Genomic DNA, 25,470 nt, shown 5'->3' with positions numbered 1-25,470 from the left:
CTTAACAAGGGGAAAAAGCAAAACCTGTCCCACATTCAACAAGCAAAACCAATCTGTCCCCAGTATTGAAAGATACAGAATGACAAAGACCTCAAGAGAAACCAATCATCTTTGTAAAGTTTAATGTCATTCAATTTCTAGAAGATAAAGTGTACTTATAAAAGGAGAACAAGATTGTTCATAGAACTTCAGAACAGAGGTTTGCCATGACGGCAACACCTCAGCACCTTACACTAAATATGAAATAATCGTAACATTCTTACGCAGAACTGGTCACAGTATCACAGTATCACAGTATGTTAGAGATTGGAAGGGACCTCAAAAGATCATCTAGTCCAATCCCCCTGCCGGAGCAGGAACACCTAGATAAGGTTACACAGGAACGTGTCCAGGCGGGTTTTGAATGTCTCCAGAGACGGAGACTCCACAACCTCCCTGGGCAGCCTGTTCCAGTGTTCCGTCACCCTCACTGAGAAGAAGTTTCTTCTCAAGTTTAAGTGGAACCTCTTGTGTTCCAGTTTGTACCCATTTCCCCTTGTCCTATCATTGTCAGAATGTATCTAGTCTTTTCTAAAGACCCTCACAGGATCAAAAGTAATTCAATAAAAAGAATAGTAGTCTCCTGTTTTTTTATTTTTATTTTTTAAAGAAAGCATGCTACATCTTTCTCATGTTGAGCCAAAAATGAAGGCCCATCTCGTTCATATGGCTCAATGGAAGCACAGCATTGTCAAAACCAACTGCAAATGCAAGTCACAGCAGGTTTTACTTGTACCAGGTTTCTCTGACATACAAGTTTAAGAGGCCAGCCATGCAGAATCCCACTCTTTTAAGGGACCTTAAAGCCACAGGCAGGGACACCTTCCACTACACCAAGCTGCTTCAAGCCCTATCCAGCCTGGCCTTGAGCACTGCCAGGGATATGGCATCATAACCAACCAGATGTAAATGTAGATCTAGATGTAGATGAGCAACACCTAGCTATTGTAATAATTTTGTGTCTTTAATTACAGAAGAAAACACTATGGTCATGACAAGGAAACATATCACCATTACCCAAAGCAATTTAAATTTTACTTGATATGTTAAGTGCAATTGCAAGAAAGGAAAGCAGGTGAAAAACCTCTACCAGCAACGGGCACAGGACAAGAGCAAACTGGACTGGACAGGACAGACCAGGAGGTCCTGCGTGCTCGAGGATCCCCCCCGCTAAACTCACTCGTAAAAAGAAGCCAGGTTGTATTTTAAATGAGAGAGCAGAGCCTGAACTTTACAATAAAAACTAACTCATTAAGGCGATAGTTGTGTTCTTCACGCTCCGGCCGGGTCTCCCCCCGCAGGACCAGAAAGCACAGCGCTTCCCACGCACCCCCCGGGCACACGGACAACCAGCCCGCCCCCTGCGCAGCCGATAAACCGCCCCACCACCCGGCAGAACCGGTTTGGCTGAGGGCTCGATACCCTGAGGGCACCGGCAGCAGCTGCCCGTGTACGCGCCGCTTTCTCCAGCCCCGGTAGCCACCACCTCCTCACGGCGATGGGGCGGGGCGCCCGGCCAGCCTCACCTACCTCCTGCCGCGCCGCAGCAGCCGCTTCCGTCTGCGTGAAAAAGGCGCCTTCCCCCAGCGGCACGGCAGCCAACGGGAAACCAAGCTCGACCTTCCGTCTAGCCTCTCTCCAGCCGCATCTGCCAATCGCAGTCCTTTCCTTTACCATCCGCCAATCCGGCTACTGGCCCACACCGTGCCCCTGAAGGGGCGCTTCCGCCCGGCCCGGCCCCGCCTGCCGGAAGTGTGATGTGGCCGAGAGCTGGTCGCCATGGTAAGTGCAGGGCGCGGGCGGGTTGGGGGTGGCTCCGCCGGTGTGGGGTCACTGCGGGACTGGGCCGGGCCGCTTCCAGGCCCCTTCCCGACGACCCTGCCAGCCGAGCGGTGCCCCCTGGGCCTGCTGCCGCCCCACAGGCCCCGCACATCTTGTTATGGCTGTGCCTGGCTGGGTCGGGCCTTTGAGCCTTTTCAAGGCCGAGGCCTCGCCCCGCCCTGGGGCAGCGGGCCGGCGGGATCGCAGCCGTCCCAGTTACACCATAAAGCCTGGCTTAGCAATTGGCCTACAAGTATGGCAGCCCGGGTGTGTCTGCGTCCCTCTGCCTGGCCTGGGTGCTCGGTGGCGCATTAGTCCGCGCTCCGGCTTGCAGTGCGCCTCCCAGGGTGGTGTTTCTGCTTGTTCTCACACTTCGATTTAATGCGTATGTCGATGGGCATCTCGCTTCCAGAGCAGTAAGCTGAATCTTGGCAGTGACTGCTGGTCTCCTTTTATAGGAGTAATGCCAGGGGCCTAGGTCTGTCTTCTAACGGAAAGTGTTATGGTGTGCATATAAATGATGTAGAGGTTTATTAGCCATGAATGTTTTCTGTGATTTCTGCTTTCTGGGGGTTGGGTTTTGGGTGGTTTGGTTTTCGGTTTTTTTACATTCTGTGTATAAAGAGTATAAACAAGTTACCTATATTCTTATGTGACAGGAAAAGGTGGAACGGCTTTAAACTGAAAAGGGGAGATTAAGATGAGATTTTAGGCAGAAGTTCTTCCCTTTGAGGCTGGTGAGGCCCTGGCACAGGTTGCCCAGAGAAGCTGTGGCTGCCCCATCCCTGGCAGTGCTCAAGGCCAGATTGGATGGGGCTTGGAGCAACTTGGTCTAGTGGAGGGTGTCCCTGCCTGTGCCAGGGAATTGGAACTGGATGAGCTTTAAGGTTCCTTCCCAAACCAGGCTGTGATTTTGTGATTCTGTTTGCATTTGGGTTACAGCTGTGCTGTGAACTAACCTTTGGCAGCTGAGACAAAGATCTTTATGTAAGCAGTGCAGATACATGATTTTAAAATTAGAAGGAAAAACAAAGGAACAGGTAAAAGGAAAAAATGAAAACCACACTAGTTTTCTCTGTACAAGTAAAGGTACATAACCCTCACTTTAACACAGAATTGTTTTGAGTATTTTCGTAATTTTTCTTAGAATCTTTTCTTAGAATGGTGTGGATTGGAAGGGACCCTTCAGTATCTCCTAGTATGATACCATCTGCTACAGGCAGGGACACCTTCCAGTAGACGAGGTTCATCCAACCCCTGTCCGCCCTGGCCTTGACAGGTTATCCGTCACCAGTGATATATACTTTGTAGCTTCCACTGAATGTTTTTGTAGTTCCCATGTATTTATTAAAAGATCAATATCTCTTGGACTTTCTGATGGTTTAGATCAAAAAAGTTCTTAGGCTCCAGATCTTGTCAGCAGCAGGAAATTGCTGGAAGTTGCTCACCTGAGCATTCCTTGGCATATCTTTTAGATGAACCTGTTCTAATCTGTGGCTTCAAGCAGTGAACAAAGGGGTTTTATGCTAAGAGGCATAAATTATCTCAGAAGATCTAAACATACAGAGAGCAAGTGAGATAGAAGGGAAGTGAATACCTCACCTCTAATCAGTGCCTTGAAAAGGTAGATACCATAGAAGTAGAGCATCACCTTGCTATTTTCTGTAGTACTTAAAAACGATTTGAGATTGTAGAAAAAAGACAAGATAACCTTGATAATCAGCAGGTGAGACAATTGTGTTGCTAGTTTAGAACTTAAATATAATATTTATACCTAACAAAAATATTATTGCAAGTGTACAAGGTCTTGCAGGCATTTTTTTACTTGTCCATCTTGCTTGTTGGAGGTTACTCAGTATACTTAAAGGAACCAGAGAAAATATAGAATCTTTCAGTGAGATTTTTCCTGTGATTTTATGTCAGCATAGGTTAGAGTAAGATTCCTCAGTTTTGTGTTTGAATTTGCTCAGGGAAAACAATATTCACTGCAGCATATTCAGGACTTTGGATTTTCCAGGAATCTACCTTGGTGCCATGGCTGTTTAAAAAAAAAAGTTGTTTCGTAAGATTATCAGTCATGAGCTGTAATTAATGACACTTTCTTTTGAGCTGCTGCTGTCTGTGTATCAGCAGATGGGAGAGAGTAGAGGTACAACTCCTGTTTATTCTCTTTCTCCAAAGAAAATGAGCTGCAAACTGTGGCCATTAGCACTGTGAACTGAGTTATTTTTGAAGCAGAATTTCCAAAGGACTTTATCCCTTGGAAGTTTCTCTCTCTCTCTTGGAAGTAACTTTTTATCTCCCTTGGAAGTAACTTTCTCTCCCTTGGAACTTTCTATCCCATTGTCTCCCAGGCTTCCTTATTACAGTCTTACTGGGCAAGTCCTGACTTGTCCTGGGTAAGCGGCCAGCTGCTGCTGAACAGCATATGTAAAAGCTGTTTCTACTTTTCCTTTATGTAAAAGCACAACTTGTGTTTGTTTTTCTCCTGTTCGTTGCCAGTGAGTACGAAAAAAATACTATTTTAACTTAAACCATCTTTGAAAGCACGTAGAAGCTGCTCAATGGATTAAAAAGTTACTGGAAAAAATAAGGGATTGAGTGTAATGACACAGCTGCTTAATTTGTTTAGAAATGTATGTGTTGTTTACTGACATTCAGAAATAATGTGTCAACTTTTGCAGTTTTGTATCTAAAAACTGAACTGTTCTTAGTGGGGTTGAGAAAATTGCCGCATGCCCGTGGTCGGTGGGAAAAAAGGAGGAAGCCTAAAGTAACACTAAAATTGATAATGAGCCTCTCACCTGCCGAAGGGTCGCGTTCACTTTCCTTCGTCGCAAAAAGGTACAATTTCAGCTAAACATGAGTACACATACAAAAAAGTGGCTTACTGGATACATTTTGTGTCTGCAATTGCAATTTGGTGATGGAGAAAATCAAGAATTGCAAAGGACTTCACAAAGATGGTTGCTTTCCCTTCTGGTTAGGTCTGACCTCAAGCCCCACATTACTGCTGAAAAAATTAATTTGGGAACTTTCCATGAGGGCAAACATTTCTGCCACAATCTTTGTTGCTGTCTTAGAATGGTGTTTACAGAAGGAAGGGGAATTGCTCATATAACCAATTGTAAAAACATTCATTAGTAAATATTGATCCAAACCGAGCCCTTGGATATAAACATACCAGAATCTGAGACACTGTTGTGCAAAAATGCTCTCAGGAATCAAGTATGAAGTTTTATGTTTAGCTTATTCAGTGTTACAAAGAGGAATCAATCCTGATTCAGATTTGCAAATATCTTTGTTTTTATCATGGCCTAAAGGTAGACAGGATTGAAAACATCTCCTAGTTCATCTTACAGTCTTAAGGCGTCTTGGTATTGTGAATTTATTTTGGAATAACAATGGACAACTTTTTACATGTCAGTGTTATAACACCATGAGGCATTGTATTTTTTAAATAAGAAGCAGTTAGAATTTCAGGGAGTTACAGCTGCAGTAACACATTTTTCATCTCATAAATCCTTTTCTACCCAGCTAATCTGATTTTGCTGGAGATGTGAGGGTTTTACATCAAGTCTGTAATGTAAGAAGATGCTAGGACCTCCTTTGCCACCAGCTGTGCAACAACCGACTTGCATCCCTGCAGTCAATACTTGCAGGTCTGGCATGCCCCTAGCAGTAGGAACAAACGCTGCTAATTGAGGAAGAAGCAAGAAGGGTTGCTTTCCATGTACCTATCCTCACATCAGAATGACAAGTTTCTCAGAGAACTGAAAAGGAGAGAGGAGAAATGCAAGATGCAGTGTGGCCAGGCAGGGACAGTAACACTAATAAAGTGCTTAGTAAATCTTACACCGTCTGTAACTACACCTGTAAATAGTAATGCTACTGTGGAGTGAGCATTTTGTGAGTTACTACTTGAAGTGTTCAGTACAGATACTTCTGTGTCAGTTTACAAGAATATGTGACAATATAGCATCAACGTTTTGCTTCTGCGAAAAGGAAACTATTTCCTGTGCTGTTGTAAGATGCATCTCTTGATCTAATTTGGGAAGAGTAGGATGCAGTGAGTCTGCTTTTACAAATTTTACCACATACCTGAACAGGCCAGGAATGACACCACTGTGAGAAACCATTTCTTTGATGAGTGCTGAACAGTTGTTGCTAAACATCTTTGACATTCTATCTACTATTAAGCATCTTCATTTAATTCAGTAATAACATGAGAAGTGGGGATCGTTTTTGTTCTGTAAGCCACTTAAGATTATACATTGTAGATTTTCCAATCATGATCCAAACTCTTAAGTTGAACAAAAAAAAAGGAATCATCAATGTCAAAATTTATTTTTTTGGTTGGCTGCAGCATTAGACACCATGCACATCCATGGTAATAGAAGAATCACAGCCTGGTTTGGGTTGGAAGGGACCTTAAGGCTCATCCAGTTCCACCCCCCTGCCACAAGCTAACAGCTATAGTGTTGAAACATTTTTCTGCTGATTCACAGAGCTTGGTGTTTAGAGTCGCCAAAAGTTTTAATTTTCAACTTAATGACCACAGAAAGAAAGTGGAAACAGCTGGCATCTAAAAATGTTACCTGTTCTAGAGATGCTAAGAATCGAAATGATGCACCTGAACTCTGCCAAACAAGGGGCCTACAGGGGTGCCTGCCCACTGCCATGGACATCAGAGACTTAGCAGAGCTTTTCAGCGTTTCTTGACTAACAAAATATGTTTTTTCCTTACAAAGAAGTATTTATTTTTCATGTTTTAAGTTCGTGGTTCTACTATTACTGAAAAAGAACAAAAAAAAGTATAGAAATGGTATACATAAGTTTTGTTTTGTTTTTTAAATTAATAAATAAATATTAGCTTTTTGTGCAGCCTTTAGAACAGAAAGATCATACTATCCCTCTACTGCATGCAGCAACTTCTTAGGCTTTCTGTAAAGATGTTTAGGAACGCAGTTCAGCTTTGAGTTGTACAGGCCTTCTGTGGAAGTAAGAGATTCAGTATGTTTTTATTCTTGTGCTATGGAGCCAGTCTCTGGCTAGTTTTTGAGTTTTGCTTGTGACTTTGGTATGACAGTAAAACTTTCACCATAACATTATTTTCCTAAATTCATCAAGCACTGGCAGATAAAATGTTAGCTGTATTGCAGGCATCAAAAGTATGCAACACAACAAAGCAGAAATATTACAGTGTCTTCATTTTTGAGATCTTCTGTCTTTCTCCAAAGTCTGTTTTACAAACATATGCTTTTTGCACACTGCTTTTATTAGAGTAAGGATGTTGTGTGGTTCAAAATGTGCTGGCATGTTAGAATGGCTCTTACCTCTTTCATTCACACAGGCCTTTGACTCTTCATTGAGATTTTCTTGTAAATTCGAGATAAACAAACTGGGCAGCATGGTGTGCAACTGCAGAAGGGAGAGTTAGCTGATACAAAAGAAACGATACTGCTCAGTTACCAAAAACGCAGGAATGGTAAGAGTTTATAATTAGGCTTACTTCAGTGAACAGACAGAGAAGCCAGAACTTGTTTACTTGTGGGAAAGAATGTCTTTTTCTTTACACGGATATTTTTTATCATTCTGTTTGACTACACTCGAGAAATCTCTAGTGTTAAGGTATTTAGGGCAGGAGAGGCAAAAGAGCTACAAATCAAGATCTAAGTAATTTTAGAGAGTTCTGTAGCAATGGCTAAGTATCACCTACTATAGCTGCAGAAACTTGTTAGTTTCCCTGTTATTCTGGAGAATACGCTTAGCTTCAGCATCTTAAAAAGAGGATTATAGAGTTTATTCCTGTTATCTAATGGTGGAAGGGAGCAGAGAAAGAAAATCTCAGTAAAATTGTAAACTATAGAATCTGCGAAGAACGCATGGAGCAAACAATATGTTAAGCTTTTACTGCCATATCTGACATAAATCTATGTTGAGTAATTATATGGACATACACCTCTGTATACATAACCCTGTTAAAAAAAGCTTAATATTGTAACTTTCACTTTGTTTTTTCATTTAAGAGTTTTTGCTGAAATACTGCATCTGCCAGCTGCTTACACCAAAAATCCCGTTTTGAATCTGTTGCCTAGCTACGGGGGGGGGGGCAAAGAAGAAGGAATTCAAGTAAGCATAGAATTTCAACATCATCACTTGAGGTGTCATTTCAGTGTTGGTCTGTGGACTTGAATTGCAGTGAAAAAACGAAGCTTTTGTAGGAGGGGACAACTGTTTCCATCTGTTAATTCATTTTCTACTTGTTTAAATAGATTTGCTCTGTTTTAAACAGATGTATTGGACTTCAGTTGACTGAAAAGCATACGTTAGTTCCTATGTGCTGTACTTGCCATTTAAATTAGACAACATACTTCTTCAATAAATGTCTAGGGAAAGATTCCCTATTACTCGAATCAAGCCTTAGCCTGTATTTTATTAATGCAAAAATACGTATTTTAGACAGAACTTTGAATATTTTAGGCAGAAGTGTGAATTAGTGCTAATTGCACTTAAATACCTTATAAACTAAATGCTAGGGTAAGTGTTCAGTAAATGTAAAGTAAAAAACACTCTTAGTTTTGGAGCAATCAGTAACTGCTAACTCACATTTGGATACTTACTAAGAACAAACCATTTTTTCTGAAGACCTCTTGCTTAGTTCTTCAGTGTAGTTTTGCAAGTCATCACTTTAAGCTTACCTGATTTTTAAGTGTTGTGTTTTTCTTACAGTTCTAATTAGCATCCCTCTTTTACAAATGCTTATTTTCCATTCGTTTTTATCAGATTACATTTGGCAGCAGTGGGAAAACAAATTATTTCAGAATGGGTTGGAAAATAATATGATTGTATGCATGTTTTAATTACTTTTTTTGCAGTTGCTTTGACGTGCAGGTTGGGAATAGTCCTACATGGTTTATTTCCTGTTACCGTTTTCAATATTATACTAAGCATTACTTTTAGATTGGGGAAATATGAATTGCTGTACCAAATAGAAACCTTAGATAATGAGCATTTTTTTTTCATATTTGTAAGGATTTTGTTAAAATGTCATAGATTGATTTCACTTCTCTGTGATAGGATTTGAAGCTGACATTACTGTTTTAATGTAGGCTTTTGCAGTTTTATCAGCACTTGTGTAACCACAGTGTAACTACAGTGTAAGCTCTTGGTCACAATTTAATGTTAGAAAGGCAGCTAAGTGATTGAATATCAGCATTTGTTTCATTGGTTCCGGAGAACACAATCATCAATTTTATAACATTGAGGAGGAAAAAAAAAAAAAAAAACAAACCAATAAAAAAGCGCTGTTCTAGAAAGACTGTACGTTCTTGCAGCATATTACACAAATACGGTTATTTCTTTAGAATATGCCAATAGTTTAACTGTGTTTGCCCACATACATTGATTATTTTAATAGTAACCTAGAGCAAAGTTTAACAGCTTGATGGCACTGCAATAGCCTCTCTTTTCATAGCACACACAGATGAAGTTTTGGCTTCAGTGTTAGGTTTGTTGAGATAAATTGAGAGAGCTTTTGTTTTAGGCTTTCTACTAACCCAGGGAGACGACAGCACGGGGTTTATGTCCTGCATGGGGTGATTGGTTGTTTTTTTTTTTCCTTTAGAACTGTGGTATCATGTGGCTTATTTTAAAGGAACATGTGTGAGGCAAAGGGATATTCAGCATTACCTTCCATGACACATAGAGTTGCATCAAAAGTTATGATGTAAGTTATTACAGTGCTATCCAAGGGCTGCATAATCAAGTAGTTCAGAATTCTGTGGTGCTGTCTGCAGAAACATGGAAAAAAACCATATCTGAATCTGAGAATGTAAGACTGATGAAATGAATAAAGAGTACAGAGTTGCTATGCATGATATTTTCACTGTAGAAAAGTTTTGGATTATTTTATCTATTATGGCTATGTCTGCTGAGACTTGCGATCTACCAGTGATCACTGAAAATTTAGGTGATTGTATGAGCATGACTTTCCTTTCAGCACACTGAATTCAGTACTTTATAAAGTGCAAGAGTTGTGGATAACCAGAACTCTGAGCAGTGTCTTTTGTTTTTTTCTTCTCCCCAAATGTAGTAAATTTAATCCAAACTAAATTGCAGAAGACAACATTGTATATCATCAGGTTGACAGCACTCTGCAAATGTTATGGCTCATCAGGATTTCCTTTGTAAGCCACACAGGAAATTTTTTGCTCTAAAACAACACTTTATTGAAGTGTACTGAAATCTAATTTATGCTTTTATATATTAAACTTTTGTTACCAGGTACTATTCCATAGATTTATTCTTACTCCATCCACAAGCTCCTTCTTCCCTCTCTCCTCACTCCAGAAAAAGGAGCTGATTGTATCTTCTAGAGGCAACTGGAGACTTTCTTTCCTTGTAACTCCCTGGTTTGCCCCAGTATCCTCTGTGCTGTCAGCTACGCTCTTCAGATGTAGGCTCAGATGGAAATACATTCAAATGTCTCTGATTGTAACATGTTGTCTTCTACCTGCCATATATTCACATGAGTATTTCTAATACATGCCACCACTGCTAATCTGAACACAAGAAAACTTTCAGGAATATTCGTCCTTTATTTCTATAATGTATTATATGGAATTATTAAGATACGGTATAATCAGGAAAATATTGAGGTTTTTTTAATGTCTAATTTGGGAAATTATTTTAAAGAGCCTTTGGGCATGTAGGTCTGAAAGCTAAAATCTGTGGTTTAAAATTTCTAAAGACTTACAAAAAAACTTGCTCTTGCAAGTTCTGCTGAATACAATACATCATTAGTGCTGTAGGTGAAGTATAGCACTCAAAAAGTACCTGGAGACAGCACACAGGAGATGGGAGGATGACAACAGTGTAATTACTTAACTAACACAGACTGTAACTACTGCTGTGTTTCCACAATGTCAGAAATGTGCCAAATGCAGACGTAGAAAATGTCAGTATACCTAATTAAAGCCACAGCTTGCACTGTAAAACAAGATTAAAGTACCAGCACTGATTCTTTTTTGGGTTTGCAGTCTTGGCTTTTCACCAGCCTTTGGATGCAGTGTAAAAAATAGCATCAGTTGCTCCATATGCAGAACAGGTTCACAAGACCTACATTAAGCCACTGAAAATGTTTGAAAAATTACAATTAATTACGTTTGGATAAGAGGAATCCATTTTAACAAAATGAAGTGCAACCCACCCATATTATATTTTCCAAATAACTTGGTATGTGAATGCAGTAGTTTTTTAAAGGATTCCAAGTCATGTATGACTCTTACAGCAGCTCTTAATTGCATCACTTAAAGCAGCTGGATGTAAATCACCCTTTTGTGTAAATTCAGCTGGGCCGTAAGAGTTACTTCAGATGTGAAATGTGAAGCCATTTTCTTCACAAATAAATTTTCCTTTTCAGTTTAAAATTGTAATGAAATTTTAAAATATGCATGTCTGTCGTTTCAAAGTGGCTAAGTAGGTAAATGTGTAATTCATAGCATGTTTGAGTGGAATGGCTTTTGTAATTACAGAGATGCCCTACACTGCGTGTCTGGAGAAACACATGAAGAGCCCAACAAAGAACAATTATATACTGCCCTTATTGATTGACTCATAGCACATTTCATGAGTATACATTTACAGTCCCTGCTTAAGGAAAAGCAAGTGTGTCCTTCTGCCATTTTGTGTGTTGGAAGTACTCGATACCAGCAGCCTCTTTGGGAAGCAGCTGCAGGAGAAAGCTTGCAGGAATTCATGGGAACCAAGCTCTGGCAGACACTGCACTGTGAGACGTTGAGAGCAGCTGTCTCTCCCAGAGGACTGATCAAATTAATCAGTTGATAGGGAGTATCTGGCTTTGCTGAGAGGCAGCCACTCCTGGATCCAGCCAGCCCCATCGAGTTCCTAGACCCACAGGAGCCAGGACATGCAGCCTCTTGTAGGTTGTAAGGGTTGTCTCTGCGCAGGAATTGAGAGTTCCCTAGTTTCTGAAGTTGGCAAAAGTTTCTGCCTAGTACAAAGGCAAGGTTATACTGATAAAGTTGGTCAGTGTGTTGTCCTTTAAGAATGATATGCCCACTATTGACAAAATGGTAGAACATAAATTATGACATTGCTATCTAAGCTGAAATACTAAAGTTAAAATACTGAGCTAAACAAAACTTGGTTTAGCAAATGCTGTGGCTTAGGAGAAAAGCAGGTAGCTTTCGCTTGAGAATATGAGAGCTGGGTTTGGGTGTTGGATCACCACCTCACTGCTGTAATGCCCGCTCTCCATGTTCTCACTCATCACAGACACCTTCCTGGGTGTCAGCTGCATGTAGTTCCCATTTACTCTTAACTTTCCCCACTGCCTACCTTCTCACTGCATCCTTATAATGACATTTTCATTCTGTGCCTTTGTCTCTCAGGCTATGGTCATACAAAGGACATGAGAAATGAGGGGATGGGCTTGGGAATTTTGCTTGTTAACCTAGACATTTAAATTAGCTTGTGTATCTAGCCCTGCCTAATGCACGTGTTCATGTTGGCAGTTATATGTATGTACTGGTATTGCTTCATATGGTTCATGGGGACTTCTCTGTAAGCTAAGATTTTGTGGTTTGGGGTTGGTTTGTTTTTTTTGTTAGAAGGCTTTATATCTCATATTCAGAAGACTCATGAATGTTTCAATGGCTTTGTTTCTACTAAAGCTTCTAGGTTTTATCTTTTAATTTCCTGTTAATGCAATAGGGAACAGAAATATGGTGATTTTCTTTTATAATTCTCCTTACCTATTTAGAAAAATCTGTGTATCAAAACACTAGCATTTAGTGATACAGGAAGAAAGTGCACGTAGATCATCAGAGATGTGCCTTAGGCTATGGAAATGGGAGCTATAGTATGCTCCTAAATCCCAAGATCTGCTTGAAGAAGGAAACTCTAATGTCCCTTCATAAGTGCTAAATATTTACACTTAATTAAATACTACTATTTGGCCTTCTGGGTTTAGCTGTACAAAAAAAATGAGACATTTAGACACATCATCAGAACTCCAGAATGAAGAGTGAATTTAAGGTATTTGTTTTGCTGTTTCTTTTGGAGTTTAGACTAAATAGGATTTGCAAATCAGGATAGCTGAGCAAAGATAAGATAAGTTTCTTTGAAGTTAAGCGGTTGCCTCATACACTACCTGGTGCTGTTAAGTTGACCAAAACGTCATTCGAGACATGCTAAGTTAAAAAAAAAAAAAAAAGCAAACAAAAAAACCCCAAACAAACAACAAAAGCCCACCAAAAAAAAAGAACAAACCCAAACCAATAAAACTGCAGCTTTGTGCAGCTGGCTTATTTTCACATTGTAAGAAGAATCTAAGTCTCAGATTTGGGACTAATTAGTAGAATCACGTGGACTAGTAGATAAATATTTCTACTAAAAGTTTTGGTTAACCTTATGGAAGAAAAAACTGTTGCTAATGCATATTTTATTGGCACCAGCCAACTTTCTTCCAGATTTTGTATTTGGTTGTGAAGCTACAGCAGTCCTTGTATGAGTATCTTCTTTCACCCCCATATTTATACTTCTGGAAAAGATTGCTTCACATCAGCAATGATAATTGCTTATAAGTTAATATTAAATAATGGGTTGGCCACACAAGACTTCAGATAAAAAAAAAAAACACAAAACCCTCAACAAAACAACAGGTAAATGTTTGTGGGATGTACTTACTGCAGATTACCGATACTTTAAATTTTACCAAAGAGCCAGATATTGTTAACAGTTCTTTCTAAAGAATTGTTTCTTTTTACTGGCAGAGTAGTTTTACTATCAGACAACAGAACTTTTCCTAAGGCAGTTCCTCCATTTGTCCATCATTTTCTATATAATTAGCACTTCTAAAAATGTATTTACAGTAAAAATGATAAAAGATGATTTAAAAATAAAACTTATGTTATCTTTTTGTAGTTCAGGTGGGCTTAATGGTACATATTTCTACAAATCTGTTGAATTTTTGGTGGAGTTTTCATAAAGCAGCTTACACTGTCTGGGCTGTCACTGGTTTGCCTGCCAGTTACCCTTCACCTCCACTTTCACCACCGCCACCACTGTGTTACATTGATGCAAATTGCAGTTACTTGTGTTCTTGGCCAAGTGGGAACATGTTGTCTGTTACCCTTAGCCTGCTGCTAATGGGTTTCCACAAACTGGCTTTGGAGCAGGTGCCTAGGAGCAAAACTGTTAAGGTTTTTTTACCTTTACATTTGCCTAATGTTTCTTTACCCTTCTTGAGATGGATTGAGAAGAAGAAACTACCATTTGTGGAAACTGCCATTGTGTGCAGCTGGTTGCTAATGGAATTTCTGGCTCACTGGCACTGTAGGTTTCACTTTTGGTTTTGATGAGCATTGTCTAAGGGATCACCTATTTTCTCCATCTTATGCAGCAATGGAAGTTTTGTACTGCAAGGATGTAATTTCTCTTTTTTCTAATTTTCTTTTGTAGTCTGCCATCTTCAACTTTCAGAGCCTTCTGACAGTCATCTTGCTGCTTATATGCACATGTGCCTATATCAGATCCTTGGCTCCCAGCTTACTGGACAAAAATAAAACCGGGTATGTAGTCTCTTCATTTTACAGATAGACAAGCTGGTTTTAACTGCAATGTTTTAGTATCTTCTAATGGTGTGCAATAATACAAATCTTGTTTTGAAAAATGTCTCATTTTTAAAAATAAGAATCTTCATTTTGAACCTTACAATAGAATGCAACAAAGTATTTGCAAGCACTTAGTTGCAATTTTATCGTAAGAATTTATTAACTATTAAAAAGCCAGCTAATACTGCTTTATTGTTATTTTTTGGATTTCCAACTTTCTCATTAGATGCTTATTAAAAATACAGAAATGAGTGATATAAAGGAAACATTTTCCTACATGTGGCTATTGCTGTAATGACATTTTTTATTCTTAGGGTGGGTAAAAAAATATTAAAAGCAGAAGCTGGGTTTTTGTTTGCTTTCAAGGTAGTTATTTTGGAGGTACAAGTTTGAAACACATCTTTAGCAATAATCTGTAACAAAAAAAATAAGTTTTTTTTAAAGGAAGCGACACTATGCTTGTATGGTCTTTTTAAGTCATTGGTTTGTATTCGCCAAGGTGAAGGAATTTGTAGAAGAGTTTTTGCAAGGTAACTTTTTTTTTTTTTTTTTGTCCTTTGGTCACACTAACTTCAGGTCTTGCTTTTACTCCTAAACACATGTTCCTAAGTGACCAGTGTTTTTCTTATTTGTGTTCCCATTTTCCCAGAATATGCTTCTTGTTGCGGAGCCAATACTGCTGCAAAACAGTTCTCTGCCCTGCTCAACAGCACATTTTTGGGGGTGGTGGGAAATGGGGACAGTCACAGAGCCACATCTGTGCCTCACTTAATGCTGTTAATACCCTTAATTCACGTTTTGGGTTACCAATTTTTTTTGTGCTAAAAATGAATATGACTGTATGTTGGGTGCAATGAGCTATATACAGAGCTGTCATTTAAATGCTGTGAGTTGAAAGTAACAATTGGGCAATTTTGACCTCAAAACCACTATGGCCATGCTTATCATTTCAGTAATACTGTCACCCAAGGGTAACACAAAGGAGATAGTATTTACAGAAGTAGGAATAATTCTAGCTGGTGATGTTCTAGGTGGAAAAAATCAGGCAGGCTTTTGGGCACTGGGTGTTTGACTTGTCTACTCTTTCCATTAGATAATTTGCTGTAAAAGAAAATGTGTTGGATTATTTTTTTTCCTTTTTCTGCCACTTCTACATTTAATTTTCAGAAAAAGTGTCAAGTCTTAAGTAGACTCTTCTCACCAAAAAACCTTCACTGTTTGTCTCCTGAAAACCTTTGTTGTAATTAGCCTCTGGAGTTGCTGTTTTATCATATGGGTTTTCTTTCAACAGTGTAAGATACCTTAAGTGTGCTAAGTTTTTTTTTCAGTTTCGAGTTCTAACGTGAAAATGCTTGTGTCCTTTCATATGAGGCTGTGACATTGTCGCTGACATGAGAGATTACTTTTGATAAAAGATGGAAAGAAAGGATGACTTCATGAAGGACTGTGTGGGGTGGAGGGAGTCAAGGGGAATTTGAATGTCTGCTAGTGGAAGATAACACAGTAGTCAATGAGGTACACACAGTAAAGAAGTAAGAATATTTATTTTACTGATTAAAATTTTAGTGCTGTTGTTGGCAAGGAGTGTTTCCTTTAATCTGGAGCTACTCTGTTTATTCTCGAGGCAGATTTGTCTGGAATACAATAGAACTCTCTTCATAATATGTTTTCAAAGGGTGCTGACACAGTGGAGGAGTTGGGCGTTTGATCTGTAGGTTTGTATTTGTAGAGATGTTGGACATACTATTTTGGTTTTTATATATAGCTTGTAGAGTATTTTGTACTGGAGGATAGAATGTTGGCCTGGAAGCAATGAAATTTGTTTCCTGGATGGTAAGATGTTTACATGGAGTTCATAATAAGTTGTTAAACCCTGTCCCTCTTCACTAACATATTCCATGCCCAAATTGAAATATCTTAGACATACTGGATAAAACACATTCTAGTGATATTTAATTTTACCACAGAGATGATCTTACCTCATTATTCCTATTCCAAATTAATGGCCTAAAAAAGTAGTGATAAAATATTCAAGTGACAGGAGAAATGTTGATTTCTGACTGAGTGGTAACTTTTGTGAAGTTTTAAATCCGTTGCTAGTAAGCAAAGAAACATGTTTCTATTGGTTTGGAAGACTTAGTTGCAAAGTGATGTCACCCATCTTCATAATACAGTATTTCATCCTGTTGACTTCTACCAAAATGTGTCTTCCTACCAAGGCAACAGAAGTTTAGACCTTCATTTCCCCTGACACATCTGAGTGTTTCTGCGTGCTTTGTCCTGAGCAATATCATTTAAGGTTGGGAAAATAAGTTGAGATTGACTGTTTCATGCTAACTAGAGGAAAATGTGTAACACAACATAATTTCTTGCCTCCATGGTAATCAGAAAGATGTGTTAGCTTAAATGCAGCAGAGATTTCCTTTGATTTGCCGTAAGCATTGCAGTGAGGTGCCTCTCACATTCCCTACTGTAGTGGCAATGGGGTTGTCCTGGTGAACACATGGCAGCTGCATTTTTAAGCATTCCCAGTCTAGCAGCTAAAGTCTAAAGCCCCACTAAACCTTTCTCATCTTACTGGGTTTCATTCCTTTGTATTTTTTGTTGTCCAAAAACCAACACCACTCTCACCATTTGTACTTTTAACATTGACACTGAAAGCCAGGAATATGCAGCAGCTCATACACATTTGACTTATGGATCCCAGAAAACAGCAGGTATGCAAGCCAGATTGACATATTTAACCTGCATAATACCGAGGATGGAGATGAACATGATGTTGAAGAGAATAAAGAACAGTGCAATTACTTTGAGTAGTTGCTTCGAGAGAAATTATTTTGGAGCAGATTCATTCAAGGCAGCATCATTTCTATAATAAATGATTAAACAAAACAGGTTTTGACTTGCAAGATGCATGTGTTGGATCTGAGATTATCAGTAATATGAAAATCCAGGGGAGCAAAAGGCCTATACAGGCTCTTCTTCCAATGCAAGTTCCCCTGATCATCCAGAGGCTGTGATTACAGCTGTTTAGGAGGCCCAGACTTCAATTTACTTTTGCTCAGCAGCAAACTATGTAGATAAACTGATGTACTGAGCTGTTCCAATAGCAGCACAAGCTTCTTAAAAAGTTGCTGTTGTCATCTGTTGGAAGGCTTGTCAGTCCTCAAATCAGTAATGACTTTAAGATCATAAATTGTTAACTGCAATGAGGATAGATGATGAAAGCCATATTCTAACTGTTTTGCACATCAGAAAGGAAAATCCATATTTTTGCCAAGAAGCAGTTTTTACAGGGCTAAGAGCAATGTACGTTACTTAAGTTTTAACCTCACATCATTACACACAATCAAGAAAACCTTGAGAAGGCAAAAAATACCCTTGCTGAGATGGTTAGGTAAAATTAGCAGGTTTATAGACTGCCTGAAGGAGTTAACACACTTTTTCACAGACAAGATTCTACAAGTATGTGTAAGAAAAGGATAGTAATGTCTTATTTCTTTGAGCTCCTGGGCAGGTTTTTGAGAGATTGCAACATGAGATGCTGGACTGTGGCAGTTTTTGTGTTGACTTTGCAGCAGTAATCTGTAAATGTTAATTTTACAGAGAGTAACAACAGTTTCAAGAGTCTTATATGCCATCCATACAATATTAATGGGGCTGTGTGTTTTGCTCTGTAAGATTTACACATTTACAGATGAATGCCTTTTTACCTGCATGCATCTTCAAAAAGTGCATATATATCTTCAGGTTACTGTGTGACCTCTTAGACAGGAACAGCATGATGGTCTACATGCAGGGATTATTACTCCTGCTTGTGGAGCTATATAAAAGCAGAAAAAAAAATGTGCTTTGACTATACAGAAATACTTTTGGCTTGAGCAAAACAATCTAAAGCACAAATGAAAGGGCCTGCATTCTAAAAAAATGAAAATGCTGGAATGCTATTCACAATTATTTCACTTTGACTTCAAAAACCTGAATCACTTGCTGTCTCTTGGAACACTTGGTTCTCACCTGCCAACATCAGACTTTTGTTTCAGAAATAAAGGGGAGGCTGTTAAATGGAAAGACAAAGGGATACTGAAGTAAACAAAGACTATAAAAGAGGACCTAAAATATGAAGCAGTACGGAAATTATTAAAAAAAACCACCTCAACAAAACAGCACAGAATACATTGACTGCTGAAGTAGTATGAACAAGTGGCCCAAAACTACATGTCTGCATTTATGCAGATAAAAAAATAGGCAATTTTCAGAGACCAAGAAAAGAAGACAGAGAATGAAACCATTGTGAGTAGGGGTTCAGAGCACTGTGGGAAGGCACTTGGAGAACTGCCATCACAGCAGGTAGTACATAGAACCCCACAGGTAACATAGACTGAAGTTACTGCTGATAAACATATCAAGAGAAGGAGGAAAAATAATCAGGGGTTTTTTTCATCCATAAATCTACAAATAGACAATATAGTTGAATCCAGATGTTTTTACTGCATTTCATATTATGCATTTCATACTATGCAGTCATACTATGAAGGAAACCTTTCTGTAGACAAGCTTTCAACACAGTTTTGACCAGCATTTGTAAGGATAAAAGCTGGCTTCTAGTTGAGGATGCTTCAGTATTCTTCCCCTCTTCCTCATATGATAAAGCAGGCTTCAGTCATGTTCCTCTTGAACTGTCAGTATGAAATTATTTTAGTTCACAGAGAAATTATAAATCTGGGACAGACGTGCACCTCAGCAAGTTTTCCGATGACACCAAGCTGCGTGGTTCAGTTGATATGCTGCACGGAAGGAATGCCATACAGAGGGACCTTGACATGCTTGTCAGGTGGGCTGATGCCAGCCTTCTCAAGTTTAACCATGCCAAGTGCAAGGTCCTACACCTGGGTCGGAGCAATCCCAGGCACAGCTACAGGTTGGGCAGAGAAGAGATTCAGGGCAGCCCTGTGGAGAAGGACTTGGGGTGTTGCCCAATGAGAAAATGAACATGAGCCAGCTTCGGTGTGCGCTTGCAGCCCAGAAAGCCAACTGTATGCTGGGCTGCATCAAGAGGAGCATGACCAGCAGGTCGAAGGAGGTGATCCTGCCCCTCTACTCTGCTCTCATGAGAAATCACCTGTAGTATTGCGTGCACTTCTGGTGTCCTCAGCATAAAAAGGACATGGAACTGTTGGAGCAAGTCCAGAGGAGGGCCACGAGGATGCTCAGGGGACTGGAGCACCTCCCATATGAAGATAGGCTGAGAAAGTTGGGGCTGTTCAGCTTGGAGAAGAGAAGGCTGTGTGGAGACCTCGTAGCAGCCTTCCAGTATCTGAAGGGGGCCTATAGGGATGATAAGGGGTGACTCTTCATTAGGGACTCTAGTGATAGGACAAGGCGTAATGGCTTAAAACTTAAACAGGGAAGTTTAGATTGGATATAAGGAAGAAGTTCTTTACTGGTAGGATGGTGAGGCACTGGAATGGGTTGCCCAGGGAGGTTGTGAATGCTCCCTCCCTGGAGGTTTTCAAGGCCAGGCTGGACGTAGCCTTGGGTGACATGGTGTAGTGGGAGGTATCCCTGCCCGTGGGAGGTATCTCGGCCCATGGCAGGGGTGTTGGAACTAGATGATTTTAAGGTCCTTTCCAACTCTAACTATACTATCATACTGTGCTTGTACATCCCTTTGGATGTGTTCTGAATAGCCAAATCCCATTTTTCTCATGTGTTATTTCGCTTGTGAGAATTAGTGATCTGTGCAGTCAGCATTGGAGACATGACAAGATAAACCTTTATAGGAGAATAAAAACAAATCTAAATAATTGTTTTGCTATTTATTTCAACACAAGTGTTTTTTATATCAGATTACACCTATAAGTATACTCTGCTATAAAAAGCATTTTTATCTACTATTGCTGAGGAAAATATAAAAGAGGGACTACAAAGCATTAAAAGTACTCAGGTTTGTCATCTCTTACACCCGCAGGAAAACTTTCTTCGAAGTCTTGACATAAAAAGTTTCCCATCTGCAGTATTTCCTACTTCAGTATTTTTTTTTTGTCCTGTGTTTTTTTCTTTGCATAAATTTGTCTGGGTTTCCTTAATGTAGTATATAAAATTCTGATTAAATCTTTAGATTTGGAGCACACACTGACTAAGAGCATCTTTGTTTTCTTGCTTGCAAAAAGCCTTGCTAGGCTTAGCAAGAACTTTGTCACTTGTTTAGCTCCCAGCCTGTACACCTCTGTGCAGGTGTCTCATGTTTTCTGATGTCAAGAAGAGTGTCAAGATGGTAAACTACTGTTAATTTGGGTTGGCTTAGCATAGAAGAAGGAAAACCAGTTGACTTAAGTTATTTTATTAAACCAAGAGACTAATTAATTTATTTTATCTCCACAGACTATTGGGAATATTCTGGAAATGCGCCAGGATTGGTAATTCTTTTTCTTTGAAATCTTTTAATTCTTTTTCTAGAGTATGCATTATTTGTTAGGGTAGTGTTTCCTTGTAGCAAGGAAAGCCATATCATACATCATAAAAAATGCAGGTTTTTCCTCCATGAAATACGGTGAAGGTGGGGGAGACAGGGTATGACTGTCTTATGTAGCATCATGGAAGCCCACATTTTCAAATATCAATTCATACATGTGGTGCTATTGCAAAAATCTTTTACATAACCATGAGCATACTTCTTATTAACAAAGAAATAAATCAGTGATTCCTGATAACCTATTGCCTGTTTGAAATTCTAAAGGATTGCTGGCAAAAACCAGATACTTACCTTGTAGTAATAAACAAACATGAAATTCATGATGCAGTAAGGTTCTGTTTAATCACAAATATCTCTTTTCTCTCCTTTCTTTAGTTTCCTTCTGTGCACTTTTGAATTACACAAAGATGTTGGTGTCAAGTGGCATCTATGGGCAGGCTGATCAGCTCTGATTTTAGACACTTTCCCGTAATACTCATTTATACTTAATACTTATTCTGAATTTATTTTGAGAAGGAAATGGGAATATGCAACAGAAGTTCATTCTTAGCATTAAGGTAGATCCAAGATTTTTTAAAATTGACATATCCATCATCAAAACTATATTCTTCAAATACTATTGTTAGTGCAGATCAGGAACATTGAACTTGTAATTGTAGATCTTCCTGCTTGTCACTGAACTTAAAGGAAAAATGTGTGGTTCCCTCTTATGCATTCTCAGGCTTTAAAGGGGACATGACATACATTTTTCAATATGTCAGAAAGCATTGACACAAGAACCAGGGTTTTGTGAAGACCTGTTGTTAAAATGATTGCAGATACTGTGCTATTTAGATAATAGACATAGCAGAACTAATTTTGGTATTGTAATTGAAAGATACTGGCAAGGTGGCAGCTGTCAGAAATGAATTTTGAGCTATAGCAGGAAAAAAGAAAAAGGTAAAAATTCAGCTGCATTATGGTTTGTCTGAGATTGAACATCTTAGCTTACCTTATCTTTTTAGTTAGTTAATATGGAAGCATATTTTTTTCCATTAACTATGCACAGCAAACTGTTTTAAAAACTATTTAAAGGAGTGCAAAAGAGGTTTAATGAGGCCCCTGTTAACATGATAAAGTTAAGAACTGCAGTTCATCTGGAACAGTCTTGTTTTCCCATCATGTAGCAACATTAACAAGTTTAGATTTGCTGCACCCAAGTTAATGCATGCATTCTTGTTCCTCATACTGAACTGCATCTTTTTTTCTTCATGTAAAACACTAATTTCTTTTCAACTTACATCAGTGGTCCAATTTAACTAGAAGAGAATGTAGTATCTTAACGTTTGTTCTGTATATTTCCATTCTTAGCAGTACCATATTGTCAGTATGGGAAATGGGCTTTGAAGGTGATTCCCATCATTTTATTTGTGTTAATCACAAATGCATGTAGAAAATGCGTGCTTTAAGAAATGAAAATGCTTATTGACTGTCTTTACATTTAACTTCCCAGTATGCTTGAACAACCTTTTCATATGTGTGTAAGATTTGAATAACCAACAAGTGGTTACATATTTACAGAGTTGTGCAAAATGATGTTTAATCCTGCCACATGGTGGTTTCTCTTTTAAGAAAATTAACAGCAGAAAAGTATAGACCGTATGAAAATTGTAATACTCTAAACTATAGGAGGTGGACTTCTTCAAAAATTTAAACACGTATGAAACTGTAGACATTAATTCATTCAGTTATTTGAAGTTTAATTAGATATATGCTAGATCATGACAGCATCTTGTAATGTTGCTGCAGCAGGCACTTTTGCGTATGGAAGGTGTCTCTACAAGTATTTTCTTTTGCTGTGGAAAGTTAATTCCTCCTGTATTTGAAAGTCCTGCTGGTAATCCTTGGCAGTTTTTTTCTTCAATTTTTCTCTGAAAACTGTATCTGAGAAAAGCTGTTTTGTAGTAGGGCAAAAGACCTTGCATAGCAAAAGGAAATGGAAGTTTGTTGGTTTTTTTTAAAATAAACAGGTCCAGCTGTCTTGATGCTTCTGAACACATAAACCCAGGAATCTTCTTAAAGAGTCATTGCTGTATTGACACCTCCTGACAGTTCTCATAGAATCATAGAACAGTTTGGGTTGGAAAGGACCTTAAAATCAACTAGTTCAATCCCCTTGCTGCAGGCAGGGACACCTCACAATAGACCGTGTCATCCAAGGTCCCATCCAGCCTGGCACTGAACACTGCCAGGTGTGGTACATTTACCACTTCCTTGGGTAACCTGTGCCAGTGCCTCACCACCCTCACAGGGAAGAATTTCTTCCTTATATCCAATCTAAACTTCCCTAGTTTGAACCCATTACCCCTTGTCCTGTCACTACAGTCCCTAATGAAGTCTGTCTCCAGCATCCTTGTAGGCCCCCTTCAGATACTGAAAGGCTGCTATGAGGTCTTCACACAACCTTCTCTTCTCCAAGTTGAACAGCCCCAACTTTCTCAGCCTGTCTTCATACAGGAGGTGCTCCAGCCCCCTGATCATCCTCATGGCTTCCTCTGGACTTGTTCCAACAGGTCCATGTCCTTCTTATGTTGAGGGCATTCTTGTTTTGTAGACTGGAAGTACCAGTGCAGGGGATTTTGCTCTCCAGAGAGAAGTCAGTGGTTTAAAGAAGAGTAATGCTTAAGTGTCATAGAATTCCAGCCTGGTTTGGGTGGAAGGGACCTTAAAGCTCATCCACTTCCAACCCCCTGACACGGGCAGGGTCACCCTCCCCTAGACACTAGATCAGAGTGCTTCAAGCCCTGCCCAGACTGGCCTTGAACACTTCTAGGGGTATGTAAAAGCGTAAAGTAGGAGAGTAAAACCACCTGGATAATTAAATAGAGGAATTGCTGATGTAAATAGGCAACAGTCTGATTAACAATACTAATTTTCCTCTTATTGTGTTCCAGTTGCTTACCTAAGATTTTTTTTTTTTTTTTTTTTTTGGTGTAGTTTATTTGAAGAACAAGAGAACTTTGTGGCATTTTTGTTCTGGACCAAATGGGTGGGAATATACATTTCATGAGTGCCTTTGCCACCAAATACAAGTCTATTAATGGAGTAAATTTAACTTTCATCCACAGTCTGCCCCCAGAAACTGTAGCACTCATTTGAAATACTCAGAAAATAGAGGCGTCTGTGCAACTTCTGTGATCTGTTGACCGTTTTTATCACTAATCTGAAAATCTCTGGACCAGACCCTCTCCACATGCTGGCAATGTTATGTCTTTCTAGCAGAGAAATAAGACAGGCATCTGGCCATGTCTGGGCAGCTGTTAACTCCCCAGACAGCTGGCTCCTGTACAATACCATGTGTAGGGGATGCACACTGCATATAGTATCTGTGGTGGCCAGAGAGCATTGAGGTACACCTCAGCTAAGACAGAACAGCTTTTGAGCAGCTATAGCCTTTAGCCAGAATTGAGAAGAAAGCCAGTGAAAGGTTTGGTGTCTTGATTAGCTTTCCAGTGCCTGCCTTCTGACTCTCTTTGTCACTAAGAAACAGCAGCAATATATTTTTTTTTCTTTTTAATATTTTCTGGAAACTGCATCTCAGAAAAGATGCTTTGTAGTAAGATAGAAGTCCTTGTGTCAACCTTTGCTTAAAGCAAACACCTCCCAGTCTCTCTTTAAACTGAAATACATCCTGTCCTACATCTTAGTTTTTCCACCCCCCCATGCATGTTCTTCCTCAGTTACACATCTCTAGTTGTAATAGCATTTCTTCCAGCTAGAAATGTTGAATATTAATTTGCAGTTACAATGGGATTAATTAGCATGCTAGACTAGGAGCTGCCTAGATATGCTTGATCATGCCCAAGTTTTGGTTTGGTTTGGTATTTTTTCTTTCAGGTGAACGGAAGAGCCCATATGTGGCTGTCAGCTGTGTCGTGATGGCCTTCACCATTCTGTTTGTGCAGTAGCAACTTGAGAGTGTGCTCTATGCCCTTCTGGCAAACATCAGAGCATAGAAGAAGTTCTGACAGGGAAAGACAGGAAAGCGCCATCAAGTCTCCTCTCACGCTGGATAGCACATTGGATACCCTGCCTCGTAATGGATGCTCTCCCTCCTGCTAACATACCATCATGTACAGTGGTAGTGATCATAAACCAGCTAATGCCAAATGACACATGCTCATTAATGTCAAGACAGTACTGGCACTCCTGATGTAATTCTTGAAAGGGTGTCTGATGTATATCTGAGCTTTACAGAAATTTATAATTTTTCTTTTTTGTTGGTTGGTTGTGGGGTTTTTTTGTGGGTTTTTTTTTTTTGGTTGATTGGTTTGTTTTGTTGTGGTTTTTTCTTAATAGACCTATTTAATGAAACTTCAAAATGATAAATGTAGCAACAGCGATAAGACCACTCATACAAGAATAAGGATCATTGTGACTTTAGGATATGTTTCATGACTGTATTTTAGTTTTTACTGTCTGAATAGTTCCTGACATTTTGTGATAACTGTACTCACA

General features: G+C 39.3%; 2 protein-coding genes across 3 annotated transcripts in view; one reads left to right on the top strand and one right to left on the bottom strand.

The window, feature by feature from the left end:
• The window catches only part of LOC133217044 (DNA repair protein XRCC4-like), a 65,612-nt gene extending 63,948 nt beyond the window's left edge, over positions 1-1,664 (bottom strand). The window contains exon 1 of one of the 2 annotated variants that reach the window (XM_061362166.1): positions 1,570-1,664. The gene's annotated coding sequence lies outside the window, so the exon portion shown is untranslated. The remainder of the gene's footprint in view (positions 1-1,569) is intronic. The other variant, XM_061362167.1, reaches the window with a different exon arrangement.
• A 108-nt stretch (positions 1,665-1,772) lies between these two features.
• Positions 1,773-25,235, top strand: TMEM167A (transmembrane protein 167A). The gene is made up of 4 exons (XM_061362168.1): positions 1,773-1,821; positions 14,347-14,456; positions 20,883-20,917; positions 24,850-25,235. The coding sequence occupies exons 1-4, from the start codon at positions 1,819-1,821 to the stop codon at positions 24,918-24,920; spliced, it is 219 nt and encodes a 72-aa protein (XP_061218152.1). The 5' UTR covers positions 1,773-1,818; the 3' UTR covers positions 24,921-25,235.
• The last annotated feature ends 235 nt before the right edge of the window (positions 25,236-25,470 follow it).

This window comes from Neopsephotus bourkii, unplaced genomic scaffold, assembly GCF_033783945.1.
Source record: "Neopsephotus bourkii isolate Nb327-2 ecotype Australia unplaced genomic scaffold, CSIRO-AGI_Nbou_v1 NB_1089, whole genome shotgun sequence".
Classification (NCBI taxonomy): domain Eukaryota; kingdom Metazoa; phylum Chordata; class Aves; order Psittaciformes; family Psittacidae; genus Neopsephotus; species Neopsephotus bourkii.
The sequence above is the reverse complement of the archived record's forward strand: the minus strand, read 5'-3'. Positions and strand labels throughout refer to the sequence as shown.

Bases quoted from the DNA above. Each gene is read 5' to 3' on its own strand.
- TMEM167A (XM_061362168.1), top strand. The intron at 14,457-20,882 runs GTATGTAGTCTC...TTATCTCCACAG, and splicing joins CTGGACAAAAATAAAACCGG to ACTATTGGGAATATTCTGGA. The intron at 20,918-24,849 runs GTAATTCTTTTT...TTTTTCTTTCAG, and splicing joins CTGGAAATGCGCCAGGATTG to GTGAACGGAAGAGCCCATAT.